This window comes from Thunnus maccoyii, chromosome 15 (assembly GCF_910596095.1).
Source record: "Thunnus maccoyii chromosome 15, fThuMac1.1, whole genome shotgun sequence".
Lineage (NCBI taxonomy): Eukaryota > Metazoa > Chordata > Actinopteri > Scombriformes > Scombridae > Thunnus > Thunnus maccoyii.
In genome coordinates, this window is record NC_056547.1 from 12852206 (window position 1) to 12865919 (window position 13714).

A 13714-nucleotide genomic window follows, 5' to 3' on the forward strand; every position below is an offset into this window, starting at 1 on the left:
TAAAGAAAGATTTAAGGGAAAAAGAAAACAAAAAAAAGCTTCTTTTGATAGCGCCACCTGCTGCATGTTATCTGTAACACAGGGAAACAGTGGTGAAAGAAGTATTAAGATGTTTTACTTAAGTCAAGCGATACAACAATGTTAAAATAATCAATAACAAGTAAAATCCCTGCATTCCTAATTTTACTTAAGTAGAAAGTACAGAAGTGTTATCAACAAAACATAGCCTACTTTAAGTATATCAAAAGTATTATTATTAGTATAGTATAGTATAGTATTATTAGTATAAGTATTCTGGCCCTTTTCAGTGTTATTCAATCGTATACAAGCTACCATTTGATTATTAATACTAAATAATGTTACTATCTACAGAGATGTATCACGTTTTGTAAGCAGATTTGTTTTGTATGTAAAATCTTTTTTGTCGAGTAGACATAAAAAGTAGCAAAAAACTGAAATACTAAAGTCTTATGTCTTATTAAGTCTTATGGAGCTTAACAATTATAGATTTTTACAGTGTTTATTATTAAGGTATTAAGGTGATTAATGACATTGCATTTCAATTATGCAAAGTAAATAGTAAATTATAACTCAAACTTTGGTTTATATAATGCATAATAATAATCTGTCAGTGTATTTCATTCCAGAAATCAACAAACACAGGGTATTTTAATTAACACATCACTCATTTAATATATAAAAACATGTGCTGTTGTCAATCAATCAACAACAGCGATTTCATTAAAAGAAACATAGCAGAAACAACAAGAAAGAGGAGACACATGACTCGCAAGTAAAATTTTTACTCTACTGTAAGTTTTTCTCCTATTCACAAATAAAAGATGTGAAACACGTTGCCTGTATTGTATTGTAGAGTGCAACATTTTGTATGCCCAAACAACATAAGCATAACTCTACACTGAAGAATTGTTCTCCACCACATGAATACAATTTCCATTTTAAACTCAGTGCTAGTGACGATGAACGGCGAAGCACGAGGAACGTCTATGCAGCAGCACATTTTGTTTGCGGTGTCATATGTGGCTGAGGTCGCAATTTTACTATTGTTACCAAAATAATAACTTTTTGCATGACTGATGATATATTTATTTCTCAGACAAATTTATGATTACCTCTCTATATGTCATATATGTAAGGCTGACTGGTGACAAAACACCGGAGACGAAACGCCATTCAACATGAATGATATTTAATTTAAAACATGGTGGTACAAAAATCAAATGCTATCAGGAAGAAACTGTGTGCTCAGGAATGGAAATATCATTTATCATGTCTCCATGTTATCCCATGTTTCATAATCAATAGTAAAGCACTTTGAGCGATACTTATAAAATTTTTAAGAGCAAGTCAGTAATCCATTTTTATGGTACACTGAAGCTGCTCTTTCCCCTCGTAATGACACAGATCTCATTTGGAGCGTTTTGAAGCTAAAATATTTGATGTGAACAACACCTCCCATATGAAGTGCCAAAATTATACATTTACAAATAAAAAAAAATGATCAAATATACACGTTTTGCCTATAAAATCCGTGAGTCAAACAACTGTGAAGCACTCATCTCAGCTGTCACACATGCTTGACTCCATAAATCTGCCGTTGAAAATCACGGTTTTCAAGTACTGATCCTCTTAAACGGATATAAATATCACAACTCTTTAGTGTTGCTAGATATGTAACATTTCCTCATAGTCATCCAAAGTGCAGATACATCTACCTGTATTCCAATTTACACAGGACCAAACATATTTCGCCCATTTTATATATTTATTTTTTTAAAAAGCAGTTACTAAAAAGTCATGTCTTTAATAAAATAAAGAATATGTGTTTTCAAGTCTTTCTATACAAAACAAGTTCACTCACTGGCTACTTGAAGGACTAACTTACAGTTTAACGTCCAGCTGAGCAGCTTCCATTTTCCTAACCATCTCAAACATTATCTATTAAACAGGTTGTGGTATTTTCTGTGCAGTGTTTTGCTGCTTTATCAGAAGTGCAACTACATATATTCTTATTTATTGAATCAAATAAGTTGTGTTTGTTTAGCGCTCTACGATACAGAATCAGTGACTGTGAATTCTGGTGGGAATGGAAATGCAAAATGGTTTTGTTTGGCACTTTTTGGCAGCGGATACATATCCTTGCCACACTATATGTTACAATCACTAAGGTGGCAATTTTTTCCCTAACTGCCCTTTTGATCATGTGATATTAAGATTTTTTGTAACTGTACCAAGGCTGCAACTAAGGATTATTTTGATTTTCGATTAATAAGCCAATTATTTTCTCAATTCATCATTTGGTCAACAAAATTGTAAAAAAAAAAAAAAGGTGACATTTTCAAATTACCTTTTTTATCTGACTAATAGTCATTTCTGTTCTTCAATAATGCCATGAAATCTTGTACTTTGTGCTGTAATCCATGATATGAAAAAATATAAAACAGAGCTCTGATTGTATTAACAAACAACATAAGTACTTCCAACATTTTCTTTTTTTAACTTAGTGAATACAAAACCGATACTCTTACAAACAATATACGTACAATTCATGGTAAAATAGTGCAATACCTCCAGTGTAATTGGAAGCCACACTGGGTAGTTAGGGGTTAATGAATGTGTCTCTCTGCATTTCCCCTCCTCCTCTTCTGTTTTATGTGCCTTGCAGCCATCACAGACTGGCTAAACGTCTAAATTCATGCTTATGTAATCTATTCCACCCTTTACCCTCACTCTGGCTGGCATACTGTGGCACCTCCATGTGGTAGCAAGGTCAGCTAAGGCCAGCTAAAGTGAGTCAGCTGTAGTAATGGCGGCACTTGTGGATACTGAGCTGTCCTGTGTCGCAGTTAGGTTGGCGCACGGGGAGGCTGGATCAATCTCAGGCTGCTTCGAATTCTTATTCTCTTTCTTGCTGCAAAAATACGACGGTCTCCTTAAAGTGCCGGTGCTCTCTATAAACTCGTGTCGTGCTGCCCAGCAGGCCACAGGTGGTTCAGCTGTTCCTTCCTTGGGAGTTTTCTGTTTTTTAGGTGCTCCAGGTAAACATGTGATGTCAAGTGATGTTTCAGCCTCGCAGCTCCCATGTGTTCCATGTTGATGGTGCGTATGCCTGGGTGGGTCTGTGCCAGTATCGTCAGGTTCTGTCCAGTTCAGCTTTCGCTTCTGGAATGGGAACCAAAAATAACAACCATAACAAATCAAGGTCTTACACACATTATAATAGCTATCAGAGAAACAACAGGCCTGAGGAGTTTGAGCCTACAGACTCAGTATAATTTGTTGAATGAAGTCTTTAAACCCTGTTACTAGCATGCTCGATATAGTTCCTCCTATTGTTTTGCTCTCTCATTTCATCTTGTTATGTTTTGGTACCTTCTTATGTTTAATTATACCAATATATTTCACATGGATGATTTGTTGATAAAGCAATTTGGTTTAAATAAAAGATAATGATATTTGGGTTGATTAATACACACTTGTGAAGGCACTATCAGATGGAATCAACATCAAGTATGAAACTCACCTTAACTGGCATGTGGAGCTGATTTTGGCGCCAGCGTGGTAAGAGTCTGGGAGTCATGGTTTGGGTTAATGTAACTGTGGGCTGAACTGCCACCTGAGGGAACCAAATTTTGAGCATCATCTCTATCTGCAGCAGGTTGTGCAGGTATCTCTCACTGTAGAAAAAATAGGAAGTGAAGGACAAAGCATTAATGAGAATGCTGGATATTAGTGACAATGATAATAGCCCAATTTTCACTACTAATAGGCTTGCTTCTTGGTCTTACCCCATTTCAGGCCTCTGTAAAATTCCCAGAATCCTATGCAGTCTGTCAACGGCAACACTCTGCTGGAAACTGGTTAAACCTGCCACAAGATAGCGTCCAAATGTCAAGTCAAATAGACACTTAGGGGGTTTAATTGCAGGATGGTATGCACTAAAACTTAAGAAAAAGAGATGATAATACTGTTGGATATTGCTCAACCACATACCTTTGTCAAATCGCCCAGCCTTAAGTCCATGTAGAAGCTCAAGCAAAGGGCAGATAAACCTGCGCAAATCTGCACACTGGGAAAATAAGGAAAAGGAATATTATTATATATTACTACTACAACTGATCAGCTATTTGTCTGACAAAAAGACTAAAACAAAGTCATAGATTTTGCCCACCTTCTGAGCAAAGGCCAGGTCTCCAGGTGTAGCTGATGATGAACCGATTGTGGCGATGCCAGGAGAAGGAGCTGAGTCGGGATGCTTAGTTTGGCCAGGACAGTGTCCAGACTGTTCATTCGTAGACCCAGAGTACAACTTAGCTGAATGATTTGGGTAATCACTGTGACTTCCAGAAAGTATCATTCCTTCATCAACTGAGAAAGACTTGTTTGTCCCGCTGTCCCCCTCTCCCTCGGAGAAGATGTCTGCTTCATCCTCAGTGTGCTCACTCTCGCTGAGGAAAACGCTTGAGGTGGAGGGAAGCGAGTCGTAAGATGGCCATTTGGAAGAACTGCCCAGTGAATTCATCTGTGGACAAGAATAGAGAAAAAGAGCAGATTGAGACTCAGACAGTGCTATTAGGTCAATGATGACGATACTGGCAAAATGAAAAGTCACAATATTTTTGAGCAAATATCTCTATATTGATAGTCAGTGTTTTGGGGATGACTGCTAGTACTTTTGGAAATTATTTAAACAGAAGAAAATAACAAGACAAGATTATAATAGTAATATGGATATTAGGAAACATGTAAAGGCAGTCATTGTTATTGGCATTTATGTATATTTGGATTTTTTCTTAATTCAAGTTTAATATGTATGTACATGTTTTTTTTGTTTTGAGTTTTTTTTAATATTTATGTATAATTATTAAATTAAACTGTAACATATCATTCCTCCATTACATATCTTTGTCACAAGTGTTGGATAATCACATTTGAGGGATCATTGCAAAAAATGTGCGTTTATGTGTATATTCTGTATATACAAGATTATCGGCCGATATATCGATATCAAAAATTGCCATTGGTCCCAGCATCCAATCAGTCATCAATAGATACCTCACTCCTTAATTATTATATGCCAATTTCCAAACTCCCCTTTCTTTCTAAAATCTGAGAGTGACCCAGGTAACTGCTCTATCCTCTTGACTTCAGACCTGAGTGCAGCCATTGATGGTTTTATCACTTTTATTTATATATATTATTATTATCCTCTTCACTCTATATTTATTTTCTCTTTTTTTATTGCTGTAAAGCACTTTGGATCTACTGTGTTGTGTGCCTCAGGAAGTACAGTAGAATCAAGACAAGAAAAGGCAAATGATCATCACATTGATAGTTCATCACATAGGGAGAAGGCACATAAAATACCGATACGGCTATCACAAGTTGACTCATGCTGTGTCATGCATAACAGTGCAATGATTTGCTGGTATTCGCTCTAAAAATAAAAAAATAACAACAAATAAACAATCCATACCATAGTTCATTAAGTTTATCTTTATAATTGTATAAACTTCATATCATATCCATACAGCGACTTGGAACATATAGGGTTTAGTCCAACTTCACATCAATATAATATTTTTAAAATATAAATGTTGTCAGTATTGTATTTAGTGACTTTATCTAATATTATCTTATTTTTAATGTAACATATAGTAACATATGTTTTGTTGTAGGAACTCAACAGTGAGGTAATGATATTTAGTGAGTACATTCTCCTTTCTCTTCTATCTTGTGTATTTGTGCAGGATGATTTTGCTGCTAAAAAGAGCATAAACATATTTTTAAGACTCTAGCTGCCTCTGTCTGTTTGTATGTCACTTTCCAAGGTGCTGATCCTGGGCTAATTTAAAGGCCCTGAAAACTTATTTTTTCCCAACAAGATAAGTGTTGGTGTCTTATGAACACACACTCACGTGAGAGATTTCTACATTTCCTGTTTTATCTGTGCCCTTCTCACTGGTTTGAAGTGGGTGGGGCTCTGCTGAAAAAAGGTTGTCACACATATGTCTATGCACCAATGAGAACTTATTGCAACATTTGAATCACCATCTGATGACAGTTGTCACGTTGTTGCCAGGCCTCTGTCAATCAAATCTGATCAAACCACACCCACACAGTCCTGATAAAGCAGGTTAACTATTTTTTTTAATGTTCAACTCATAATAATAATTATAATAACTTGAACTTTGATTATTGTGTGCTTAGTCAAGAGTGTTATAGAGAAATGTTTCAGATTTCAAATCAAGTATTCAGGGGCTTTTAGACTACTGAGAGAAAAATGAACTCACTGTCAAGAAACAAGCAAAAAAAGGAATATTTTACTATAGGATAAAAATAGTGAACTGCTTTTTCATGCATCACAAGGGAATATGTTTGGCATAATCAGTAACATATTTCACATTTAGCCTCGCTTTTTTTTACACACACAGAATTAGAATTGGTTTAACAAGCCATTTAATAAATTGGATACTAAGACGGCATAGTGGACACATTTCCCAAGGTCCGGGTCACAGTTTACACAGGTGACATGTCAAGTAGCAGTCACTAACTATATTATCATAGTGCAGACATGGTGTTGCATTGGCAGTGTGCATGAAAACAAAATCTGATCTGGAATCAAACAGACTCTCTAAATTAATAAACAAAACACTCTATGCACTCAATGCAATGTCCTAACAAGGATAGCTGCACAAAATATGTGTGTGTGCACGTGTAGCCTACTGTCGAGGACACATTTCAGACTAAAGACCAGTAAATTGGGGACGGCTTGTCCAATTGGGGACAAACACATGTCCCCAATTGGGAAAAAGCTGATTATTGGGACAGTGGTTAAATGTTAGGGTTAGGATAGGGTGGGTCTCCAGGATATGAATGTAAGTCTATGTCCTCAAAAGTGACCCAAGTGCACACACTCCAGTGGAAACTTGTTGGGTCATCTGAGAACAGATGTTTATATTCACTATTGACTGGTGGTTACCTTGTGTGACCGCAACAGCAATAATAAACCATTAACATGATAGTTTCACATGAAAAGTCTTGTTTTCAACACAGTTGTGGTGAATTGTATAATTTCTAGAACCAAATTTCACACATTAAGAAAATACTTCTCTAACTAGGGCCCCACTGATACTGAATTTTTGATATCGATATATCGGCCGATAATCTTGTATATACAGAATATACACATAAACGCACATTTTTTGCAATGATCCCTCAAATGTGATTATTAAACACTTGTGACAAAGATATGTAATGGAGGCATGATATGTTACAGTTTAATTTAATAATTATGCATAACTATTTAAAAAAACCAAAACAAAAAAACATGTACATACATATTAAACTTGAATTAAGAAAAAAATCCAAATATACATAGAATGCTGCCTATACAACTTTAAAAAATAAAAAATATGTGTATACAAATAAGCTGATACCAATATAGCTGTGATAGGCAAATATCGGCTGATAATATCGGCTTACCGATATATCGGTCAGGCTGTATCTCTACCTAACTATCGTCCAACATCCATGAAAACAGGAGCAGTTTGATACTGTAGATTCCTGAATCCAACTCGTCAGAAAATGAATAATGTAGTCAGGCAATGTGACAACGTGACAGAAATGTCCCTAGTCTCTGTTAAAAAAGGACCAAAAATCTTTTTATTCAGGAAGGCTTTTTCATCCTCTTAATTTTCTTTGTGCTGTTTGTTGTGTGTTATTAATATTGTAGCACTTTGACTTGCATCATGAATAAAGAGTGCGGAACAATGTATAAATGTATTATTATCATTATTATAACGCTACCGCTTTCTGTTTAACGGGAAAACAATGTAGCACCTATTAGTCTAACGTTATAATCTTAAAAAAAACAGATGACTTTCCCTGAAGACAGAATAAATGTCAGTTGAGAGCTCTTACCTTCTAGACGAATCAGGCGTGGATCCACTAAAACAAAAACAAAACGGCGAAGATTAAGAAGGCACGTAAACGCTGCTTGAACAAATTAATAAAAATTCAAGTCCGTCAGAAGCTACTGCAGCAAAGCTAACGGCATTGGACATAGGCGTCAACGCTTATTAGTCTGTTTACGGTGGGTCCCTCTTTGCTTCTTGTCTCCCCTGTTTAGTTTACTTTTTGTCAGCTCTCCCCAGCCCGCACAGAAAGTACCCACGGAGCGCAACGGGCGATACACGTGCGCAAAACGGTCCAGCGCTACGATTGGCTGACCAGCAATTCGATGTTTTCTCATTGGCCAGGGGGCTTGGCCAATCAGCGGCATCCAGAACGCCGGTTGGCTGGTAAATTCGTGGATCCCGCTGCGCCTGTATAAGCAGCACGTGTTGATGGTGTGGCTGGAGAACAAGACGAGCTGCACGCGGCAGCTGCTGGCATCTGTTGCGGTGAAAATATGGGAATGTCACATTTAGCTCTCTATATCAGACCTGATGCAATAATATTTAAGGGGGGCAGGGGGAATTACAGCATATTTACAGATATTTGTTTCCCACACCATAGCTTTATCCCAACATAAAAACAAACATGTTTTTAATCAATTCATGGCTACACGCTTTTAAGGATAGTGGGCACCTTCAGCAAATGGAGCCGCATGTGACTTAGGTTTCCTCATCGCACACGTTATTATGAAGCAGTTTTTTTGTTTGTGCTCTGGAAACTCCAATCTCTTGTTCATGCTCAAGTAGATAGAACAGACAAAGTTAATGAGATATGGCATCGTAGACATATTAAAGCCAGAGACAGAGAGCTCTGAACACATGCAGTCTTACATAATTACATAATAAGATTGCTATATCCTACAGGAGTGAATCACTTGTTTTGTCACATGCAAAAAATATAATGCTGCCACCTGCAGGAGGATGTGATAATTATCCACTGAGAAGGCTGTTTACAGGGGTGATAATGATGATGTTGATAATAATAATCATTATTATTACCTGTTTAAGTTTAGGAAGCAAGTGGTATAGCAGAATAAAGAAAAAGCTACTGTAAGTGAATGCAAGACATGAAACAAATAAGATGCTGCCACAAATACTGGGTGTGGAGGAGAGTGTCAGTTTCAGTTTGACTCTTAGCCAGGTGGTGAAACATCTTTCAAGACTTAGATACATGTTCAAAAATTGCCACAAATGACTTAATGATTTAAATAAAAGACAGAAGTCCAGACCTCCAGACAATCTAAACTGGGTCCTCCACACCCTACCACAGGGCCTATATGTAATGTTCTTTATATGGTGGATTGTTTTTAGCGTTCTTGTCAGAGTTTCCTTGGTACCTTGCAAAAACAAGCTCAGAGTGTGCTCCTTAAGTTTGCATAGGGACATTTGGATCTAGATTTATTTTTGATTGTAATATAGATACCATTCAACTTATTTATCGCACCAAGGTAACATGTCAAGCACCACTGCTCTTCAGTCCGATGAAGAGCAGTGGTGCTCGAAAAGTCACCTTGGTGCAATAAATAAGTTAAGTGGATATTTGGAGCCCTGTCACGTGCAAGCTGTTTATTTCATTTATTTCTTGATTTTGCTCACTTGCAGCCAAGCACCTGCCCTCTCTGGTTTGGCTGTGCATGCATACTCCTATCTAATATAGATACCATTACCATGCAAACAGTCAACACTATCAGCTCAAAGAGATACTATACAAACAGTAGTGGCCAATACCAATAGCTATCTGTGCAGAACAGTGAACACTTTTTAAACAGTTAAGGGCTGGTTCTGCTGCATGATTGTGCAGATGCTTAACTACATGTGTCTACTGCTGTTAGTCAGCTTATGCACTGAGTATCTGGCTGCAAGTCTGCAGCCAAAATGGTATTGTTGCAGATGATATCTATAGGAAAGTAAACAAAAAAGGGAAAAACTCTAGATATTGATTGGTAGTAACAGGTGGCCTGATAAATGTTTGTAATTTTGTCCACCCTGTGGTAGATATTCTTACTATTTCATCAGTGATAAGGAGGGTGTGTGTGCATGTTGGAAAGGAGCCAACAAAAACATTTGCACGTTTCAAAATATTACTGCTCTTTGACAGCAACAGCACAAACTGAATCAGAAACCTTCTGTGCAACATTCCCTCTTAAAAACCTACTGGTGAACAGAAATAATTGATATCACTTTTTCCAGGTGAGCCCATCCCATTTCAACTCTTAAAGGGTTCAGTTCACCAAAGTTACAGAAAGACATATTTTATCCTTTAACTGCCAGTATGTAACCATGCAGATTGTTTTGGTTTTATTTGCCTATAGTTTTTGAGATAACCTATAACCCAATAACATAGAGATGAATGGAACTTTGGTTGTTAAATATCAACAGTGATATCTCCCCCCCAAAAAATATCTTTGTTGCTGTGATTAAACCACAGAACACACAGTGAACAGTTTACATAGGGATTATTCCTTTGTCAGAAAGTAGTTCCCATGAAAACTGTTCTCAGGGGCTCTGAGGTCTGTGAATGGAAAGACACATTACTGTATACATTTTTTTTTAAATGTATACATTTCACATTTTTCAATGCTGTAAGCAACAAGAATGATCTATCAACCTGCACAAATGAGACCAAAATTAGCTGCACAGCAACAAACCACTGGGGGTAAATGAGAAAATGTTTCCTTCTAATTTGTGTGAACTGGCCCTTTAAAAAGAGGCACCACAGACAGCAGCAGTCATTCTCTTTCAGTGTAAAATATTGCTCATCTACCGTACTGTTCCCTCACCCGCTGACTGAAGCCTCAGGACAGGATATCAACATGACCTGCTAACCTCTCTGACAAGTGAGTGTGGTGCAAATGTTTAACTTCCCCCGTGGGAGAGAAGAGACAACAAGACAGGCCCTCTGAGATGAAAGCTTTGGCTGATATGGGAATTTGCGGGAGTTGGCTGAAATCTTTAGTGGACATTAACACCACACTGGGGAGGAGTGACCTTTAATTGATTTACACCAAGCTCCTGCTGAGCTGAGACCACATTCACACAAAAACATGTCTGACATTAAAGGCATCCACAGCTACCTTTGTTTAATTAACAGTTCAATTGGTATAAATATTTCTTCACCAACTACAGTTCTGTCAGAAAATGTTACACATTTATTAGCTTCTTTACTATTAAGATGGTGTGGGAAGACAAGATTCAAAACACAAAATGTAATAAATCAAGTGTTCATTAACGAAGCGTGAATATTTCTCTTCAAGCACAAGAACTGCACTTTTCAATGTGGAATGAAAAAAAAACAAAATGTGAAAATATGAAAGTCACTTTCCTCAGTATTTCTCTTTTCATTTAGACGTAATAGTGACATTGTGTTGATTTTGTTTGATTCTTCCACTTTGCTGGCCCCCAACTTAACCAGTCCACTGATAGCATCCCTCTTTCATCACAGTCTATTTCACTAGCAACCAACCCAGGGATCATCTCTGTTTGTCCTGGAGATGAAGGCAATTTTCCTCGCCATTTCAGTGTGGTAGATTCGTCTGCAGTTCTCAAAGTTCTTCCGCTGGCGCTCTTGGCAGGGCTTCTCGAAGTAGCGCTTGCGCTTCACTGTTTCAATAATCCCATCCTGGGACAAGAGCCTGGAATATGTGAAAAAAATGGGTGAATAGCTGGAATTTGGGCTGTGAATAAGACTGTCAATTCAACAGGTAAATAAATAATACCAAATAAATGACATAGTGTTCCTCCTAAATGTTTTCTCCTCCTAAATTATTTTCATTTTTAAGCATAAAAGACATAAACCTGCTTCAATTACCAGATATAAAATGGACGTATCTCCAGCCATGCAGAGGCTAATTGCATAAATTGATTGTATCATAATGTTTATCTACATTTACAGAAGCAATATACCACCAGTGGTGTTTTAAAGCTTCATGCAGTGAACTGGAAGTTAAAATTATATTAACAAAGGAGGACACACTTCCTCATCTGCATGGGACTGGTACAATCAGACATCCAGGACACTTTGAACTCTAAATAAAAAGTAACACAAGTGTAGCAGAAAACCCTTGTAACTAGTTCCTCAAATTACCTGACAGTATACATGACTCTCTGAACTACGACTCTTTAGAGAAACCCAAACAAAGATTTATATTCTTATACACTTATAAATAAGGTTTAGACATCAGAAGCTATTTCTTTTCTCAAATCATAAGGTTTGCAACTTTACTTACCAACACATCATAATCAAAATCTAGAAAGCACTCTGCGAGTTTTTACATCAACATAACAAGGCTTTACAGTCTTTTATTTTAATTAGAAATTTTAATGGATTGTGACAAACCATGTGCCATTTTTTTTAACTCAAAAGTGAAATGGTTAGTGAGTAAATGTTCAAAACTATCTTGTGAAAATTACTGGTTCTGCACTTGGATCTGGACCCACAGCGAAAACCCTATGGAGGCATGAGGTATCCTCTTATCAACAGATGGAAAACAACCTTCTTAACAAAGACAATCATTTCCAAAGGACTCTGAAGTGACTATACTGTAAAATAAAGATGGGTGATATTTATATAACGTTATGTCTGTGCTGTCTCCACTTGTTTGGTCCATGTCGTCATGAATTTCTTCCTTCACATACTAACGATTTGGATTTTTTTTAAAAATATGCATTTCAGGTACACAGTAGCTGGCGTCTTTGAACTGTGTTAGTGGAAGCATAAAAATCATCCAACTGAAGGTTGTCAGACTTTTATAACTTGACAACTGCTGCTAGTGCAACACTACTGGTAGCAGTTATGATGTTACTGTAGATAAATTTTCCTTTAACATTTTAAATAGTGCTTATGTTATTTTCTTTTATAGACTCCTGTAAATATCAGACGAAACCGACTAAATCACTAAAACGTCAAAATTAAACACCACTGCGCAGACGCAGCTCTGTGACATTGAGCGGAAGGATAACATAGCTAACATTAGCTAATATTAGCTTGTAAACAACACATTTGACCTTATTTAGCTACTTTAATAAGAATAAAAACAAACGTTTCACCTGTTTAGAGTTGAGTACGCTGCATCGACGTCGCCCTCTCGAACCATTACTGTCCGCGCTACGAAGCGGAGGTGCCTCGCCATGATGGGACCGGTGCTAACGGAAATGCTGGCCGTCTGGAAACACCCAAGTGTAAAAGGTTCCGCATACAAGAAACACTACATAAATCAACGCTAGGTGACGCTTCACTCAACTGTTCTCTTAAATGAACTCGGTGCTGTTTTGGAGTTGTCTTTATAGCAGTTTTTTTTTAGAGATTTCGCTACATATATATTCGTTGTAACGTTTATGTTATTTTTTATTGTTATTTAGAGATGTGCTTTTTAAGATTTACAACTCAGAACAAAATAAATAGCCTACTTTATAAATCTTTTGGTAACCTTGCCAACATTTCAGGTTCATAAAAGTAGATACTGGATTACAATACTTAATCCAAATCATTTAGCACTTTATTATCCCTTAAAGACTCTACTGTAGCCTATGTAACATAATCTTAAAGCCCCCCTCCACTCAAAAATGTGTTTTTGTTCTTATTCCTACAGTTGGATGTTTAAGCCCCACTGTGCAGAATGATGTATGTGTAAGCTTGTTTTCACATTCATCTGCTGAAAGTGGAAATTTCTGTGTCCACTGAAAATCCGATTTTTAGGGGTGGGCCTACAAGCGTGATTTGTGACATCACTACTAGT

At 37.0% G+C, this 13714-nt stretch overlaps 2 protein-coding genes across 2 annotated transcripts; both read right to left on the bottom strand.

The window, feature by feature from the left end:
* Positions 1-1193: 1193 nt before the first annotated feature.
* Positions 1194-8200, bottom strand: ciarta (circadian associated repressor of transcription a). The gene is made up of 6 exons (XM_042436580.1): positions 7945-8200; positions 4193-4543; positions 4015-4090; positions 3810-3888; positions 3545-3698; positions 1194-3183 (listed from the first exon to the last, which is right to left on the bottom strand). The coding sequence occupies exons 2-6, from the start codon at positions 4541-4543 to the stop codon at positions 2806-2808; spliced, it is 1038 nt and encodes a 345-aa protein (XP_042292514.1). The 5' UTR covers positions 7945-8200; the 3' UTR covers positions 1194-2805.
* Positions 8201-10953: 2753 nt separating this feature from the next.
* On the bottom strand, positions 10954-13159 carry mrps21 (mitochondrial ribosomal protein S21). The gene is made up of 2 exons (XM_042434486.1): positions 13026-13159; positions 10954-11611 (listed from the first exon to the last, which is right to left on the bottom strand). Exons 1-2 carry the CDS (start codon positions 13106-13108, stop codon positions 11431-11433), a joined length of 264 nt encoding a protein of 87 aa, XP_042290420.1. The 5' UTR covers positions 13109-13159; the 3' UTR covers positions 10954-11430.
* Positions 13160-13714: the final 555 nt, after the last annotated feature.

Bases quoted from the DNA above. Each gene is read 5' to 3' on its own strand.
- ciarta (XM_042436580.1), bottom strand. From the start codon at position 4,543: ATGAATTCACTGGGCAGTTCTTCCAAATGGCCATCTTACGACTCGCTT. The intron at 4,091-4,192 runs GTGGGCAAAATC...TTATTTTCCCAG, and splicing joins ACCTGGCCTTTGCTCAGAAG to TGTGCAGATTTGCGCAGGTT. The intron at 3,184-3,544 runs GTGAGTTTCATA...TTCCCATTCCAG, and splicing joins AGCTCCACATGCCAGTTAAG to AAGCGAAAGCTGAACTGGAC.
- mrps21 (XM_042434486.1), bottom strand. From the start codon at position 13,108: ATGGCGAGGCACCTCCGCTTCGTAGCGCGGACAGTAATGGTTCGAGAG. The intron at 11,612-13,025 runs GTGAAACGTTTG...CACATATTCCAG, and splicing joins GCGTACTCAACTCTAAACAG to GCTCTTGTCCCAGGATGGGA.